This window comes from Herpailurus yagouaroundi, unplaced genomic scaffold (assembly GCF_014898765.1).
Source record: "Herpailurus yagouaroundi ecotype Mexico unplaced genomic scaffold, PumYag 28, whole genome shotgun sequence".
NCBI classification, from domain to species: Eukaryota; Metazoa; Chordata; class Mammalia; order Carnivora; family Felidae; genus Herpailurus; species Herpailurus yagouaroundi.
Window position 1 is genome coordinate 162,006,166 of NW_024412376.1, and position 17,267 is coordinate 162,023,432.

Consider the following 17,267-nt stretch of genomic DNA (forward strand, 5'->3'; position numbering starts at 1 on the left):
GAGAGGGAGACACAGAATCCGAAGCAGGCTCCAGGTTCCGAGCTGTCAGCACAGAGCCTGACGCGGGGCTCGAACTCATGAACCGTGAGATCATGACCTGATCCAAAGTCAGAAGCTTAACCGATGGAGCCACCCAGGTGCCCCAGGACAAGGAAGTTTCTAGAAGGACCCAGAAGGAAGAGGAGTGGTCACCTTCGCCAAAGCTGCTGGGAGGTTATAGGGAATTGACTAGTGACTTTGGATGGCTGATGTCCTCAATAAGAACAAGTTGGGTGGGGTGGCGGCTCAAAAACCTTCTGCACCAGCGAGAATGGACAGGGCAAAGGAGAGACCGTGAATTCTCTTTGGGACACTTTAGCTGTGACAAAGAGCAAGGAAATGGGGTGGTAACAGGAGGTCACGGAGTCAAAGGAAGTCTTGTTTTCCACTGAGGTGAACTTCACTTAACCTCAAACGAAGCATTTTAAAGTGAACAGTTAGGTGGCATCGAGTGCGTTCACAATGTTGTGCAACACCGCCTCCGTCTAGCTCCAAACCGTCTTCATCTCCCCAAAAGCAAACCCCTCACCTGTAAAAGAGTGGTTCCCTAGCAACCACGGATCTGTTTTCGACCTCTGCGGATTTGCGTTTTCTGGACATCCTATTTATTTATTTATTTATTTATTTTAATGTTTATTTATTTTTGAGAGAGAGAGAGAGCACAAGCAGGTGAGGGACAGAGAGAGAGAGGGAGACACAGAATCCGAAGCAGGCTCCAGGCTCCGCGCTGTCGGCACAGAGCCCGACGCGGGGCTCGAACTCACGAACCGCGAGATCATGACCTGAGCCGAAGTCGGAGGCTCCACTGACTGAGCCACCCAAGGGGCCCCCCGACCCCCCGGACATTCCATTTAAGTGGAATCAGAAAACACGTAACTGTTTGTGTCCAGCGTTTTAACCCCAGCATAAGGGTTTCGAGGTTCTTCCATACTGTAAACGTGTGTCAGGACTTCATTCCTTTTTATGTCTGAGTAATAACAATCCATTATATGGGAGACCCTAACTCTTTATCCATTCATTAACTAATGGGCATTTGGACTGTGTCCACACTACAAACTGCCGTAAGGAGCACTGCTGTGAGCATTCGTGTTCAAGGTTTATCTGAACACCTGTTTCCAGTTCTCTTGGGTCTGTACCCAGGAGTAGCGTTGCTGGGGCAGAAGTTGATTCTATGTTTACTCTTGGAGAAACTGCCCGACTGTCTTCCACGGTGGCTAAACCAGTTTACATTCCCACTGGCAATGTAGGAGGGCCCCAGCTTCTCCACATCCTCGCCCACACGTCTTCCTTTCAAGCTCCTTTTTTAAATTGATGGCACGGAGACACCCTTGTGTATGGCCTGAAGCGATCCGACGGAGAAGGAGAACTTGATGATGGCGAAGGAAAACGGGATAATGGCTGGAAGAAGACCCTTGACAAGAGGGATGTGCCCACAAGACCCACCATGGCAGAGCCTCCCAAGTGGGAAGTCTTTCTGGATGCTGCACGGCCACGCATGGCCAGGAAGTGAAAAGAGAAGCGTGTCTGACAGCAAGATCCCGAGGCTCGCTCCAATGGGCTTGTTGATTTTGGTGGGGGGTGGGGGGCCTCCCCACAGAGCAGAAGTGAACGGTAACATGGCGGGAAGAGTGGTGCGGAGTGGGTGGTCTTGCTTTAAACGTCAGTCCTCATCCATAAGTCGTGGTGCTTCAGGCAAGTGGGGTGACCTGTGGGACCCCAGTACGCTCGGCCACAGAACGGAGATAACAAAAGCTTAGTGGCTGCTCTCAGGACTAAATGAGGCTTTGCCTAACCAGTGCCTGGCACACAGTAGGTGCTTACTAAATGCGGGTATCGTCCATTGGCTCATCCTTCCAACTCCATTGTGAATTACCCAATGGAAGTAACAGGTTTAACCCTTCTTTGCAGCCTTCTCGGGTTCCAGCACTATGTGGGCCGCATAGTAGGTGCTCCATAAAACACTTGAAAAAGAATAAATAAATAAATAAGAAAGAATAAAAATAGTGATCAAGAAAGAGACTTCCCAAAACAATAGCCATAGTGAATATTCACTGGGTGCTTGCTACATGGCAGGTATTTCCAAGGGCAACATCTCGTTTGGTCTATATGACATGACCTTGAGACAAGTACTCCCTTATCCCCACTTGGCAGACAGGTGACTTGTCCTGTGTGACACGGCTGGGGAGGGGCAGGCTGGGGGTGGAGGTCTGACACGAAATCCCAGGCTTAGTCATCGTATTATACTATCCACCTAGACGCTGCTCAACCAATGGTTGAATAATCCTGGTTCTGAGAATGATTTGCCGCAGCTGAAAACATGTCAAGAGAGAGGTCAGGTGACTGATTGGGAAAAGGAAGGGTTGGTCACCAAACGGATAATTGTGGAAGCTTTGAAAACTCCAGGGGAGCCATTGCGTTGCCCAGGTGTGTCTGCATTTCCTTGAGCACAGCTGAAATCACCCCGGGCACAGAAATGTCATCTTCCTGATGTGCAGGTTGGGTCGGACGCTGGAGGTTGGTTGGCAAAGGCACCTGGGGTAGGTGCTTCTTGGGGATCAGGTGGTTTCTTCCCGTTCCCCACTCCACTGTTTTGTCAACATCAAGGTTGGGAAACCGGGGAGATGGGGTTAGCCATGAGAAGGCTGCCCGGGTGCTCGGAGTTGATGCCAAGGGAATCAGAAGGGCTTTTCCAAGTTCCCCGAACGGTGCTACCTCCCAGGGTCCAAGCCACAGAGTCCCTTTTCCGTGGTGGGTAGGACTCCCAGGCGCCATCTTTCTACGATTCACCCCAGAACCGTTCCACACTCCCCATGCCCTCAGCTCTCTCTGTGAACTGGTCAGGAGGAGGCCCTGGTGCCCTTGGCCGAGCTTGGATCTGGCCCCGAGCCGCTCAGCCATGCTCTTGCATTCCTCACTTCTTCTCCTCACACCCTTCTGCTGCTCTAGCCCTCCGTTTATCTCAGAGTCCTGAAGATAGAGTAGGGCTCGCACGTGGGCATCTCTTTCGAGCTACCGGGACAGGTCGGGGGGACGTTGTGGCATCGTAAACCTCCACCAACAGCAGTGACCACCGGTGCGGCATTTCAGAGTTGACGGCTCTCCTGTATTTCTCCCGGGGCTGATTATACTCTGACATTGACAGAGTAGCAAGAATAAACTTTTCGTCTTGCCCATTTGGGCTTAGAACCCGATTGACGTGCACCATTCGTGTCCTGCTTTACAGCTGTCGTGTGTCATGTCACTTAACCCTCACCGTGGCCTGGGCAGATCCTGTGCTGGTCATATCCTGGCATTAGCAGGAAGCCATCGGACACGCAAGAAGGTCAGCCCGATACTCAACAGTGGCTGTGCCGGAACACCTCTGCCTTTGACTCCGGTCCAGAACTTGTTGACCCCTGGCATGTTTTTAATAAGCTGAGCTTGCCATCAATAGTTGGCTGTTAATCATTTATCTCTCGTGGGGATAGACATTAAGGAATGTTTATAGTAATAGCTGGATGCCATTTAATCATTAGTGCTGTGTTCTTTCACAATTTCCCAGGCTTATATCTGATTATATGGGGGAGCTGATTTATCCATGAAGCGTATTGTTTGTTCTTTAGACCGTAACAGGCAAGGGGGGCTCCAGAAACCAGGTGAGTTATGTTCACAGACATGGACCAGCTTTGGGGAGGATTTCAAGAATTTCTAAGACTCTCGGAGAGCAGCTGGAATAAGGGAATTGAAAAGTCAGGGATTTGAACATCAATTTAGGTGAAGATTAAGTGAGAAAATGCACATAAAGTGCTTAGCGTGGGGTTTGATGAATGCTGCTATAAAATGAAATGGATAATGAGTGATCATGGCTAAGGCAATTATTCCAATGGCTGATAACCCAGTTATCTCCTTCTGCCTTCCTTCCTCTCTGTCTCTCTCCTTCTCTCTCCTCCTCTCTCTCTCTCTCAAAGCTGCTCTATCTTCCACATTCCTTTCAGGATGTTGTTTTAGGGTTAGCTTTAGCTCCATGCCAAAGTCAGCAGAGAATTAACCCTGGAAATAAAGAAAAAAGCCCTAGCCTTTTGATATTGCTCAATCAAAACGTGGGGGGAATAGGAAGTATGTGGCATTTCCTGTTCAGAGCTGTGAGCCAGCTGCTGGTTGGCACCACTGGGCTCGTGTGGCAGGCTGAATAACAGCACCTGCAGGCATTTCAAGGGAGGTGACCCCCAGCTTTAGGAGAACAAGTCCACCTGGGCCGTCCGCTGACATTCTGCGGTCTACGGATGTCAACAGCGCCTTTTCTTTGCCTCTGTCTTTCCAGCCAACCCAGGCTCGCGAGTGAGGATTTGACCAGAAGCTGTCTGGGCTCAGACCCACCCTCTGTGACAGGTTGGGTGGGTAAAGATACTTCCCTAAGGCTTGCTTACTTTATTTCTAACATGGCTGGCCCTAGCGACAGACACATGGCGACCGCGAAGGTTTTCTTATCGGCAGCGAGGTGATCTTCTAAACATTGAACCCCAGGGACAACCTAGGTGGAGGGCAATCTGATTGCCAGGAACAGAGTCCTGGGGCTCGGTTTTGGTAGACGTTAACTCCGTAGCTGCTGGGTTGTGGCAGGTGGGCACTCTGGGGGCTTGGGATGTGGCTGTTCACCAATGGCTACGGTCGTTTGACCTTCTAAGAACTGGCATGGCCACACCGAGTGGACGCCAGTGTTAGACTCGAACAGCAGCACGTTTTGTATTGTTACCGCGGACCGAAAAGATAGGGAGCTGGCAAGTTTGGAACTTCACGCAGAGCGGATATCGGTGTTATATTTATTCACGATTCCATTTAAGCCTTAGAGGATTCTTTTGAAGCAGTTTGGGGCTCTCTGCTCGCATGCCCAATGGTTCCCCCTCTCGTAACCAGTTCTAAGACACCATCTCAGAATGTTGTTCCGTGAGGCCCTTACAAATGAAATGCCTCGTCCGTGCTCCACAGGGGCCATTTGCTGGGAGTCCGGGGATGATGATGATGCCATTTAGCATTTACTATGTGCTTCATACACATTGAGTCATTTAATCTTCACAAACGCCCGATGAGATGTGTCCTGTTACTATTCGTTACTTGACATGTAGAAACAGAGGCCCAGAGAGGTTAAGTGACTTTCCCCAAGTCACACAGCTAGTAAGCTATTGAGCTGGGATTTGAACTCATGGCTCCATATTGCCTGGGGTGCAAGCTGTCTGCCTTTGGCCTTGTGCTGGGCAGGTGGGCACAGAATCTCACCTTCAAGGCTCACCTCCGCTTGACTGACTGTTCCTTCTGAGAACTCAGAATCACTTCCTTCTGTGCATGGGAAGGAGGAAAGGCATTCTAGGATCAGGGACAGTCCAGGGAACACAAGAATGGCGTGGAAATGGAGGTCCAGGGGGCTGGACTGTCCCTGAGCACGTGCTGAGTGTGTGGCCCTCCTCAGGGGAGGGCCTCGGATGTCACACTCGAGTGTTGTCTATGGAAGCCTGCCAACCAACATCCTCGTCAGACCGGCTCAGATGACGTCTGGATCGCAGAGCCCGTCATCCTATGAGGACTGGGTATTTTTCCAGAATTGTATTGCTTATGTCTCCTTGGCTACCCAACACCTTAAGGACTCCATCAAAACAGAAACATTTTTTTTAAACTTAAAGCAACTTTTAAAACTTGCTTTTCTAGTTATAGAAAAAAAATTTTTTTTCAGTGTCAAAAATCGGAGAAGTCTAGGAAAACACACCAGATAAAAATGGGCTAAAAGACAGCGGCCAAGGGGAAACTGCTGTCTCTCTTGCCGCCTCCAGGGAGTCTATTTTCTCTGTACATAAATATGTGATTTGTCCTCTGCTCCCCTCTGCGGCCCAGTCCCCTCCTGCTCTCCTGTCCTGTGCTGGGCCAGGCCGCTCGCCTTCCGTGTGCCCCAGGAACAGACCGTAGAGTCTCCTAGAGTGCAGGCTCCATCAGGGCAGGCCAAAGTCTGTCTTGCTTTTACCTAGGCATTAGGGGCTTAATGAATACCTGCTGAATGAACAACGTGATGTACAAATATTTTGAAACCTTGAATTTCATATTAAAAAACGCACGGGCACAGTTTAAGTACATACGTCCTTTAAGAGCACGCGTCTATTCCTAAGTACATCTAGTTTCAACGTTAACTGGTGGATAGACTTTAATATATCTTCCTCTGTTTGTCAAGGAAGATTATGAGCATTTTCCCATGACATTAAATATTCTTTTTTAAAATTTTTAAACCTTTAAGACAATTTTTTTAGGGGTGCCTGGGTGGCTCAGTCGGTTAAGCGCCCGACTCTCGGTTTCAGCTCAGGTCACGATCTCGCGTTTTGTGGGGTCGAGTCCCACATCAGGCTCTAAGCTGACAGCATGGAGCCTGCTTGGGTTCTCTCTCCCTCTCCCACTTGTGCCGTCTCTATCTCTCTCTCAAAATAAGTAAATAAACTTAAAACAATTTTTTAAAGAGTTTATTTATTTTTGAGAGCAAAACAGAGCTCGAGCAGGGGAGGGGCAGAGAGAGAGGGAGACACAGAATCCGAAGCAGGCTCCAGGCTCCGAGCTGTCAGCACAGAGCCCGACGCGGGGCTCGAACCCATGAGCTGTGAGATCGTGACCTGAGCCGAAATCAAGAGTTGGACGCGTAACCGACTGAGCCACCCAGGCACCCTGACATGAAATGTTCTTTAACACAGTTTTTAATCACTACATGAGTTTCCATATACGGATGTACCATAACTTATTTAAACTTCCCTGCTGGATTTTTTTTTTCTCTGGTGAATACCATTTTTTAACATGAAAAATGCTGTAGTGAAGGTCTCAGGCTGGACTCTTTGTGCACGTTTTTTATCGCTGCTTTAGGATAACTTTTTATAGATGGAGTAGTTGGCCCAAAGGGCCTAAATATTTTTATGCCTCTAGAAACCTATTTCCAAACTCCAGGAAAGCTGCATAGTTTTCAAGGTCTGTCCTGCCAGTGATTCCGTTACAATTTTGGTGAACTGTTTGCAATTTGACAGGGGAGATTGGCACTTGGTTTTGATTTACACTGTTTTTACTTTCCCATCTTGGGAACAGAAACTTTGGTATTTCCAAGATGTGCCCTACCATGAGAATGGCTGTCTGAATGAGAATGTTCTGGGGAGGGGCCTGTATCCAATAAGCAACGTGGCAAGTGTGGAAAACACGGAGGTAGTTCAACACAACCATCTCACAGATGGAGACACCGAGTCCAGAGAGGAGCACAGAGCTGCTTGGGTCTCTGGGGGAGCCAGGCACCCCTGTCCTGGTGTCCTCACCATGCCCCCTCCTCTGGGCCGCCTCCCCTAATTACCCGTCAGTGACAGCAAGCGCCTAATGACTTCTTCCTTTTTTCTCTTTTTCAGGAACAAGGAAATCCAGTCCAAAATCTGACAAATAAGCCATGACGGTCAGCGAACAGGACTCCACAGATTCCAAAGAAAGTGATTCGGTGAAAGAGACATTGGTCAGTCCTGGTTTCCTTATCTGTCCCTGTTCTGGTGACTCTGGGGCAGTCCCTCCTGGCCCCCTCGCTGCTTCCAGGGAGATGTAGGTTGCGGCAAGGTCAGGCAGAGAAGAGACAGCAGGGGATAAAAGCAAAGGCATATGGCAGGTTGTCTTGTGAACCACAAAGCATGTGTCGTGAGGCACAGGCCACTGATGGCATTGTACCTCGGCTGATGATAACATGTCACCTGCTGGTGGCCTTCAGGACTTGTTGTGGGGGGTGGGGGTGAGTCTTTGCTCCAAAAGTCATTTTGCAACAGGGGGACACCGATGTGTGAAAGCAATGATATTGATGTCCTTAGGACACACTGAAACTCCCCCCTTATCCTGCCACGAGGCTCAGTCCTCTGTCCCTCCTCCAGGATGTCCTGGGCATCTAGAGACACTCTCACTGCTCAGGAGTCCTTGGATAGTTATTTATTTACTTATTTAAATGTTTTTTTATTTTGAGAGAGAGCATGAGCACACAAGGAGGGGAGGGGCAGAGAGAGAGAGAGAGAGAGAGAGAGAATCCCAAGCAGGTTCCATGCTGTCAGAGCAGAGCCTGACAGGGGGGCTCAAATCCATAGACTGTGAGATCACAACCTGAGCCAAAATCAAGAGTCAGACACTTAACCCACCGAGCCACCCAGACTCCCCAATATATGTCCATATTTTCAATAAACCTTATTTAGCAGGAAAAGATCCACACAGGTGTATTTACCAAGCTGCCAGGGAAGTGTGGTATTGGCAGACTGAGAGTGATTGTCCCCACCCATAGGGGTGAAATGGAGGTTCGAGGAGGCCCAGCCACCTCCTCAGGTCATCCGGGGACGTGGCGGAGTCACGTTAAATAAACAGCGATTCCCTCCACGCGGACACTATTTTTCTCGGTGCTCATATTAGGTTGAGTCAAGGCTCTGCTGTCTAGACATTTGGTGTAATGAACGAAGAGCTGTAGTCATCTCAATCATTCTGCTTAAATGATATTCAATAGAAAACGCCCCCTTTTTTCCTTTCCTGCCCTGTCCTGGAAGAAAATGTTCATCTTGTCCAAGCTGACTTTCTAGCTTCAGGATACCATCCGGAGGACAGTTTGAGTTCAGTGCCAGAATTATCTACCGGGTCCCAGCCCTGAGCCAGGTGGGAAGAAAACTGGGAATGCTAAGAGGCTCAGGACACTGGATTAGCCTGCTCAGGCCGTCATGACAGAGTACCACAGGCTGGTGGCCTAAGCAACAGTGATACACGTTTTTCACATCTGGAGGCTGGAAGTCCAAGATCAAGGACATCAGAAGGGTTCATGCCTTCTGGGGCCTCTCTCCTTGGTTTGAAGATGGCTGTCTTCCCCCCGTGTCCTCACACGGACTTTCCTCTATGTGTGTCTCTGTCCTAAGCCCTTCTTGTAAAAACACTGGTCGTATCGGATTAGGGTCTACGTTAGTGACCTGACTTCACCTCACTCTCCTCTTCAAAGAACCTGTCCCCAAATACGGTCCATTCTGAGGTGGTGGGGGGTTGACTCTTCACCATATGAATTGAGGGGGGGCACAGGTCACTCAATACCAGACACACACACAATGCCTGCCCTTGGTGAGCTCCTGTCCAGAGGGAAAGGCACACATGAGAATAGACACTTATAAGTACGGGCGGTCATAGACAGTAAAGCTGTGAGCAGCTTATGGAACCCAGAGGGGCAGAGAGAGGCCCAGAGAAGATTCTGGGAGGAGGTGGTCAGGGGACTGAGTACTGAAGGATGAACAAATTAAGGGTCCTCAGAGGAGAAGCCTGAGCAAGGGCCAGGAGAACCGCCACGAGGAGATAGTCCACAAATATTGGTGAATGGGTGTGTGCATGCCGGAACAGGTGTCAGAAGAGGGTGATGGTGCCCCAGCCTCAGAACACCTGGGAACACGTGTCTAATGACCACATCCTTAATTGAGTTCATCTTCTCAGGCTCTGCCGGGAAGCATGGGGCCACAGGCCGTGCAAATGCGGGGATGGCACCAGCTCTCCCCAACTCCACTGGTGATATCGTGGGTGTGAACACACCTGGCCAAGTGTAGACATGTCCCATGAGGGGCAGGAGGAGGGTGCTCCGGTAATCAGGAGCCCCGGTTAACTGCCTTCCGGTCCAGGAATCTACCACACTTCATGTTCACCACCAAGAGACCAAACTTGAGCACTAGAACAGTCCTTAGCAATTGTCCAGTGGCGTCAAAATGGCCCCAGACCTCCCCTTCTACCGCTGAGGACACTGATTCCCTAGAGGGGGGCAAATCTTTGTCCACAGAGTTTGCGTGATGGCACTGACTTAGAAAGGGATGAGAACATTTGGTCCAGATAGAACACATTATCCGGGGACAAGGTGATCTAAAAAATAATGAGTGTTCGTTGTATCGTATGCTGGGTGTTGTAGATGCCACGATTCTAGGTGTTTTTCCAGTATAAACTCACGGAATCTTCCACAGGTCTATGAGGTGGTGGCACTGTTATCATGCCCATGCTACACACGAGGACATGATGCCACAGAGAGGCCAAGTGACTCGTGCAAGAGCTCACAGCCTAAGTGGCTGAGCGGAGGCTCAAACCCAGGCGGTTTTGAACCGCTAAGCTGGGGCAAACGGAGGGGGCCGCTCCTATCAGCTTCACCAAGCGTTTCCAGAAATCAGAGCCGTTCACTGGGTCACCCTGAAAAGCCCCGGGGGGCTGGGATCACTTACCTGCCTGAAGGAAGGGGGTGCAGTTGACTTGAAGGCCAGGCTCTCGGCATAGCTGGAGCCCGGACACTGCTGTGTGACTTTGGCCAAGTCGCTGCTCACCTCTGGGCTGGTTTGCGGGCTGGCCGGGGAGGGAATTGATGGACAGCTACCTCCACCAATAAGAGGAGCTCTTCAGGCCAAGCGCTGCCTCCAGATTGCGGGGCAGAAAGGACAGTGAAGTCTGCACAAGCCTTGCTGTGTGGCTGGACAGATGTGCGTCCGGTCTTCGGTTCTGGGACAGGTGCAGGGCTGGGGCCGGGGCGGCCCCCGGCAGTTGGTCTCTTTCCACCCCTGGGATCTGCATCCCCTCTGGTTTCTACCCTCAGAGCTCAATTTCAGCAGGTTTTGGGGCAGCAAAGTTGAGGCAGGAGAGGCGTGCAGGGACAGCTTTGAGGGGGGCCTCAAGTCCACACCCGGGGTACCTGCTGGCCGGTGGACAATGCTTGCTGACTTCGGGAGCCTTCATAGCGCAGGGGCGTCCCCAACCCCAGCGACCACCCCCCCTTCCTCCTACTTTGTGTACATTTGTGTTGACCTCCTGGAGCCTGGGGCCTACTGAGTTTTCAACCCCAGTGAGGAAGCACAGAACAATTTCCAAGGGGGGGGGTGGGGGTGGGGAGAGGGCACCTGATTCAGATTGAGTTTTAGCAAGATCAGATGAGACCGCCTGTTACAGATGAAGCCAGGCAGGAAGGGCCTGAGCTAAAGAGGGGGTAGGGGAGGAAGAATGACGGTGAGTATAATGTCCCCATCCGGACAGCACAGCGAGGGTCTTCACGACACAGGGAGGCAGCTGTCCCTTGGCTGCCCCGTCCCGTCCTTCAGGGCCCAGTCATCCTCAATTACCTTCCTCCCCCGCCTACTCCAGGGTATCTGTGCCTGCAGGCCTTGGCTCGATGCCCTCCCACCCCACACCCCCTGCCTGCAAGCTTCCCAGGGCTACTCAGAAATCCCCTCTTCCGGAAAGTCTTCCGTGATCCAGCCCCAGTTTCAATGCCTGCGTTCCACGACACCTAGTTTCTTTGCTTCCCGTCTCTCTTTGCGGACTTGAGGCCTCCCTGGCCTCCTAGGGGTTCTGAATTCCCCAGTCAGGCCCTTGCCCACCGGCCTGTGCCTCTGCTCTCTGCCTCTGGGTGCAAATGGCCGAGGCAAGCTGTCCTAAACCTGTCACGATTAAAGGTACACTTCTCCGACATCCAGGGCAAGTTGGCCACGTGGTGAACAAATTCTCATGACGTCTGGTGTGCATGAGAGGTCTTGCCTCTTTAATGATTTCCCTGAGCTGAGCCAGCCTGGGGCGGGCACGTGGGAGGTATTCCCCGGGCCAATGCTGAATGAGAAGCATAGAGGAATGTCCGACTGGCAGGTTCTTTTTCTTCCAAACCCGGAGCCTCCCCATTTGTGCCCGAGCTAAGGGAGGCCACGCCTATGTCCAGCACGCTGGCCGGGGCTGTGTGTTTTCTACCTGAGCCTCAGAGGAACTGCAGGGCAGTCCAGGCGGGATCGGTCTTCCGTGTTGCCCTCGTAAACGCAGCAGCTCAGAGGAGCCAAGTGACCAGGTTAAGGCCATGCAGTTAGAGAGGCAGGGTGGGGACCCCAGCCGGCTTTCCCTGCCGTCGGTGACCTGGCGTTCTGTGCCGATCCTCCGAGAGGCGCCCCGGCTTTATGGCCAGCGCTCCCCTCCCGGCTCGCTGGCCTCGTTGGCCAGGAAAATGAAAGGTGCTGATGCCAAAGGAAAAATCCATACCCCGGGTGGTGGTTCCCGAGAAGGCCAGTTTCTCTCCAGGATTCCTCGGTGCTGCTATGACAGCAGGGGGCTAAGCGCACGGTGCCCGTTTCCTGTTCAGACAAGACAAAGCGGCCGTGTTTCCTGCCAGGCCCCCGCCCCCTCGTGGACTCTGCCTCCTGCACCGAGATGCCCCGGGATGGCCTGCGGGAGCATGGACTCCCGGGCCTGGGCTCCCCTGACGCGCAGCCCCGGCCATCCGGGGGCCGCCGAGTGTGGCCGCGCCCGGAGAGGGACGCCGGGCGGGAGGACCAGAAAGGTAAACGCAGAAAGCGGCCTCAGGACCTGCCAGGGGGTGGGAAGGCCCAGCGTGGGCGGCTGCGGCTGCCTCCACCGCCTGGGGCCCTGGGTCACAGAAGCCTGCTGTGAGAGCCGGCACCCCGGTCCCCGTGACCTTGGCCGTGGAGTTCCAGCTCTGGCAACGTGGCCGTGCTCGTGAACAGCCTGGCAGGTGCTGGGTGGTGTCCCCTTTTCCTTCCCCACACCCACAGCAGGTACCTCTGTCCCCCGGGGCCGGTGGTGAGAGGGGGTGGGCACGGGCTGGCCAAGCAGCGGCAGGGGCTCCAAGGAGAGACACCCACCTGCCTTTCTCTAGCTTCTGATGGGTACAGACAAGGGGACGGGGCAAGGGGGTCCAGGAAGAGAAGGTGTCCGGGGCGGGCCAGGGAGTCAGGCAGCGTGACATGTGAGCTGAGACCCAGAAGATAAGTGCGAAGATAAAAGACCGCGGGAAGAGATAAAAGATCTCTTTCAGTTCAGGCTCTTCTTCCTGTAGAAACTCATTCTGACCCCACATCTGGCAATGTCCGCCCCTGTGGCTCATAAACCCTTTTTCTCCCCTCCGTCCTCTCACTGGCACTTACTGAATACCTTCTCTGCCTCAGGCTCGGTGCCTGGAAGCAAGACCCCCTCCCCTCAGAAAGTAAGACCCTTGGGCACCGCGCCGACTCTGCTGCTAATGCTCACAGGCACCTGCCACAGGACAGGAGAGGCCTTGTCTGCCTTAATTAACTCTTTCCTTCAGCATAACAGCCTGTGAGGTGGGGTCTATTATCATCCCTGTTTTCAGATAAGCACACTGAGTCACAGAGCAGTTATGCCACTGGCCCAAGGTTACAGTCATTAAGTGGCAGAGCTGGGGGTAGGACAGAGTTGAACCAAAGAGGGGGTGGAGTTTTCATTCAGAGGAGAAGGCGTTGGGAAAGGGTCGCAGGTGCCAAAATCTCCAGAAGGGGAATTTCGGGCACATGTATCTGCAGGGGCAGGGCCAAGAGGCAGCTTGGCACCTAATTCGAACAACAGCCGTTCTGTATGGCGGGGCCAGAGGCAAAGTAAAACGAGTAAGCGGCCTTTCCGAACGCTCCCTGTGTGCGCGCGACATTCTAAACATCCTCATCCGGCAGCCCATTGATTCCTCAACAACCCTATGTGGCCAGTGTTGTTATTAGATCCATTTTACAGCTGGGCAAGATGAGACCCAGGGAGGTGAAGAAAGTGGCTCAGGTTCCCACAGCTGACTGGTAGAGCCGTCCATCACCGCGTCCCCTGCTAGAGGAGACCACTGACGTGGGCGGATCCGGGAGTTGGCTATCGGGGTCCAGCTCTCTCCTCCAGACAGTATTTGACCGACACAGTTCCCTGAACTGTGGACCTTGTCTGTTTTGTTTCCCGCTGTATCTCTAGAGCTTTAACAGGGCCTGGCCCGATACACGCGCACATTTTATATGATAACAGAGAAGGTGCCTTCCAAGAGCACCTGGGTCCCCTCCATCCGGAGAGTGGCCCACATTCCGCTGGCCAGCCTCGGATGGGAACCCCTTCTGCCTCCAGCCCCTGCCAGCTGGTCAGCTCTGGCCAGGGGGTTCAGATGTTTCTCCTGCATGGTCCTGTCCTGACCGTGACCACGCTCGGACGAAGGACAGGGTCACATGGGGCAGATGCCCTGTTCTCCAGGCTGAGCCCTGTATCTCTCTGCACGTCCTTGTCCTGCGGTGCTCATGGTGGCCTGGAGATTGACAGCTCGGCCTGGAAGGCCGTGTGCAGTGGTGTGCATGCGTGCACGTGAACGTGTGTGCACCTGTGCAGCTGTGAGCAGCCTCAGGCCCCTAGACACTGTTCCCAGATGACGAGGCAGTGCGGTGCAGCGGGTGACTGCGTGGGCTCCAGCCCCCATCCCAGACAGCACCACGGACGTCTCGGCGAGTCTCTTTCCCCACCTATCAAATCGGGATGAAATAGTACTGATCTGAGCGTTCCGTGAGAGAATACCCTGAAAGGGCTCAGCTCAATGCCTGGCCCATACCTCTTGTAAGTGCCAGCTGCTACCGTTGGCGGCTAAGTCTGGCTTTGCTTTTTGCTCCTATGTGGTCCAGAAAGTGGCCACATTCGGCTAAAATAATAGTGTGTGGCTGCTTACAGAGCACCTGCTAAGGACTGTGGGTCTGTGAGTCACAGGACTGTGGCAGCAGGCAGAAGCAAAGTGAACTCCGTGGGCTGACCGCACTCCCCCAGTGCGTCCGCCTGGGCAGTGGTCGTGGACAGCGATCCCACCTGTCAGCGGGTTCCGGGAACTCGGGCAATTCTCTAGGGCCCCTTCCCCAGACAAGGGGACAGCCCAGGTGTGTCCTGTGGGCCCCTAGCTCTGTGCCCAACGGCCAGATCTGACATGCTGTCCTCTCCTTTCCAGGACTGGTCCTGCTGGCTCATCGTGGCCTCTCTGGTGGGCGCCTTCGGCTCCTCCTTTCTCTATGGGTACAACCTGTCGGTGGTGAACGCCCCAACTCTGGTGAGTGCCCCGCGGTTGCGGGATGCGCCCGGCAGAGGGCGCTGCGGCCACGCGGAAAACTTCGGGAGTGTTCCCAGGCTGGTTCTGTGCCAGCCCTTTGCGGGACACTGGGACCTAGGAGAGGGAGAGAGAGGAGTGAGACCAGCCTCTGCCCTCAAGGGGAGGATGGGAGGTACAGAAACAGACAATGGTGACAATGTGGAGGGTTCAGTTCCCTGCCTTGGAGGGTCCTGGGAGAGTGCAAGGCAAGGGCAGGGGTCTCCGGAGTTCCCAGGGGCCAGTGCTTGAGGATCTTATCCTCGGCACAGAGCCACGGAGAGACCTCATGCACAAACATTTTCTTGATCTGTTCTTTTTGGGTTTATGGCTTTACATTACCGCTAGTGGTCATTCGGGTGTCTGTTTTGTCTGGCTTTTGTTTCGGTCTGGAATCAAGTCGTTAGGTTCTATCAATCAAGAAGAGTCTGTAAAGCAACCAAAGGTGTTTATCTGGGGTCGTAGGACTTGCAGCATGGGAGACAGAGAGGGCGGAAATGGACCTTGTGCTCAGAATTGCAGGTGTAGTGGGCAGGCTTCTAAAGGCAGAACCCACAAGGTTACCAAACTTCTTCTGAAGGAATGATGATCGGCGCTGAGGCAGTTACACTGAGCACCGGATGCAGGGTTGACTAGGTAGCTAACAGGTGTTACATTGTCTCTATTTCAGTCCTCAGTAGAGGAGGCCTTCCAAGAGCTGGCCACGTTGTAATTGCCACAAGCCAAGAGTTCATGGTGTTCCCAGAATTGAAACAGGAGCCCCTGCATGGGTCCTGCTTCCTCAGTGTCCTCCCATCCCCCTTCGGAGTGAGGGTCTTAGCAATACTTACTTCACTTTTGGAGTTTCCTTTTATAGGTGCAATCCCCAGGCCCTCCTAACACCTCCCCGCTGGTTTGCAGGTTCAGATTTGGTTCCGCCTACCTAGGCTCTTAGGTAGCTCTCCATGCCAGGGGGTGCTGGCTTCAGCTTGTCATACCTGCACCTTCGTCCACCTTACCCTGCAATGGCGAGGTAGATCAAGGCTACCTGGAGGCTTTCTGGAGGAAGTGATGCCTCAGCTTCACCTTAAAGGTAAAACAAAGTCACGGAGGCTTGCCATTTGTGACATGTTTGCAAGAATGCAGGCGTGATGCAGTTGGAACGCAGAATGCCTTTTGGGGAGCACAGGGCAGGAGCTAAAGGGGCAAACGGAAGCCAGGCTGTGGACCTTTCTGAAGGCTTTTCGGGCCTCGTTTGGAGCCCAGCATCCCCATGTGCAAACCACAAGGGAGGCTGGACCAGGGGGTCCCAAAAAGTTCCCAGGAGCTCTGAACTTGGCAGAATTGCCTTTTAAAAATTCAGATGTCCTTCGACAGTCCTTCAGAGGTCTTTTATAGCTGGTTTGTCCAAATTAGGAGACAAAAAAAAAAAAAAATCAGTGCTATATTCGTGACAGAAATATGGACAAATAATGACAACCGTAAAATCCAGATGTAGGTGTTTCTGTTCTATTCCCTTACTTTCCTGTGCATTTGGAAAGTTTTACAGCAGAATGTCCAAAATAAGTACATCATTACATCTTTGCAAATGCATCTACATATGTGAAAGGAGAGGGAAGTTTCTAAATCTTGCTCCTGAGCCCTGTTCTGTTCAATGTTGTCACCAGTTATTTGGACAATAATCTGGAAAGGATGTCTACACATTTCTCGGTTGATGTGCTGAGAGGAATAATGACTGTATTTGAAAATGCAGTGTGTCAGAATCGAGTGCCAGGACAGCTCTAGTTTTTGTTGAGTTTGTTTCATTTTGTTTGAAACCCTTCTACGTTTTGGGACTCTGTGTAAGTTCGTTTGGAAAATGGGCTCTGATGCTAAGACCCATTTGAAAGCCAGGGACCTAGATGGCCTCCCCAAACTCTTACTGAAGCCAGTGGCTTTGATTTCGTCGTTGTGACCTCGTCCTGACACGAGGATCTGATTTGTCCATATTTGCCTATAAAAGAATATTGGAGGGGCGCCTGGGTGGCTCAGTCGGTTAAGCATCTGACTCTTGATTTCGGCTCAGATCACAATCTCCCAGTATGTGGGTTCAAGACCCACTCCAGGCTCTGTGCTGTGTGGAGCCTGCTTGGGATTTTCTGTCTGTCTCTCTCTCTTTCTCTCTCTCCCTCTCTGCCCCTCCCCGGCTCTCGCTCTCTCTTCTGTCTCTCAAAATAAATAAATAAACATTAAAACAAGAAGATTGGAAATCTACACTCTTGCCTCATCTTGACAGTTCAGCAGAAACTCCAGCAGAGGGTGGAGAACCTTTGCACTCATGGTTTGTGGACCAAAAAGCCATGTGAAACTAGAACCCTGAATGAAATGA

General features: G+C 52.3%; 1 protein-coding gene across 4 annotated transcripts in view; it reads left to right on the top strand.

Annotated features, from left to right (window-relative positions):
- Nucleotides 1-17,267, top strand: part of SLC2A9 (solute carrier family 2 member 9) — a 258,417-nt gene that overhangs the window by 26,994 nt on the left and 214,156 nt on the right. For 2 of the 4 annotated variants that reach the window (XM_040487873.1, XM_040487869.1), the window contains exons 2-3: nucleotides 7,431-7,531; nucleotides 14,786-14,884. In XM_040487873.1, the coding sequence (XP_040343807.1) occupies nucleotides 7,469-7,531; nucleotides 14,786-14,884 (162 nt within the window). In that variant the 5' untranslated portion in view covers nucleotides 7,431-7,468. Of the gene's footprint in view, nucleotides 1-3,498; nucleotides 3,675-7,430; nucleotides 7,532-12,209; nucleotides 12,359-14,785; nucleotides 14,885-17,267 lie in introns of those variants that run through there. The other 2 variants (XM_040487879.1, XM_040487863.1) reach the window with 2 other exon arrangements.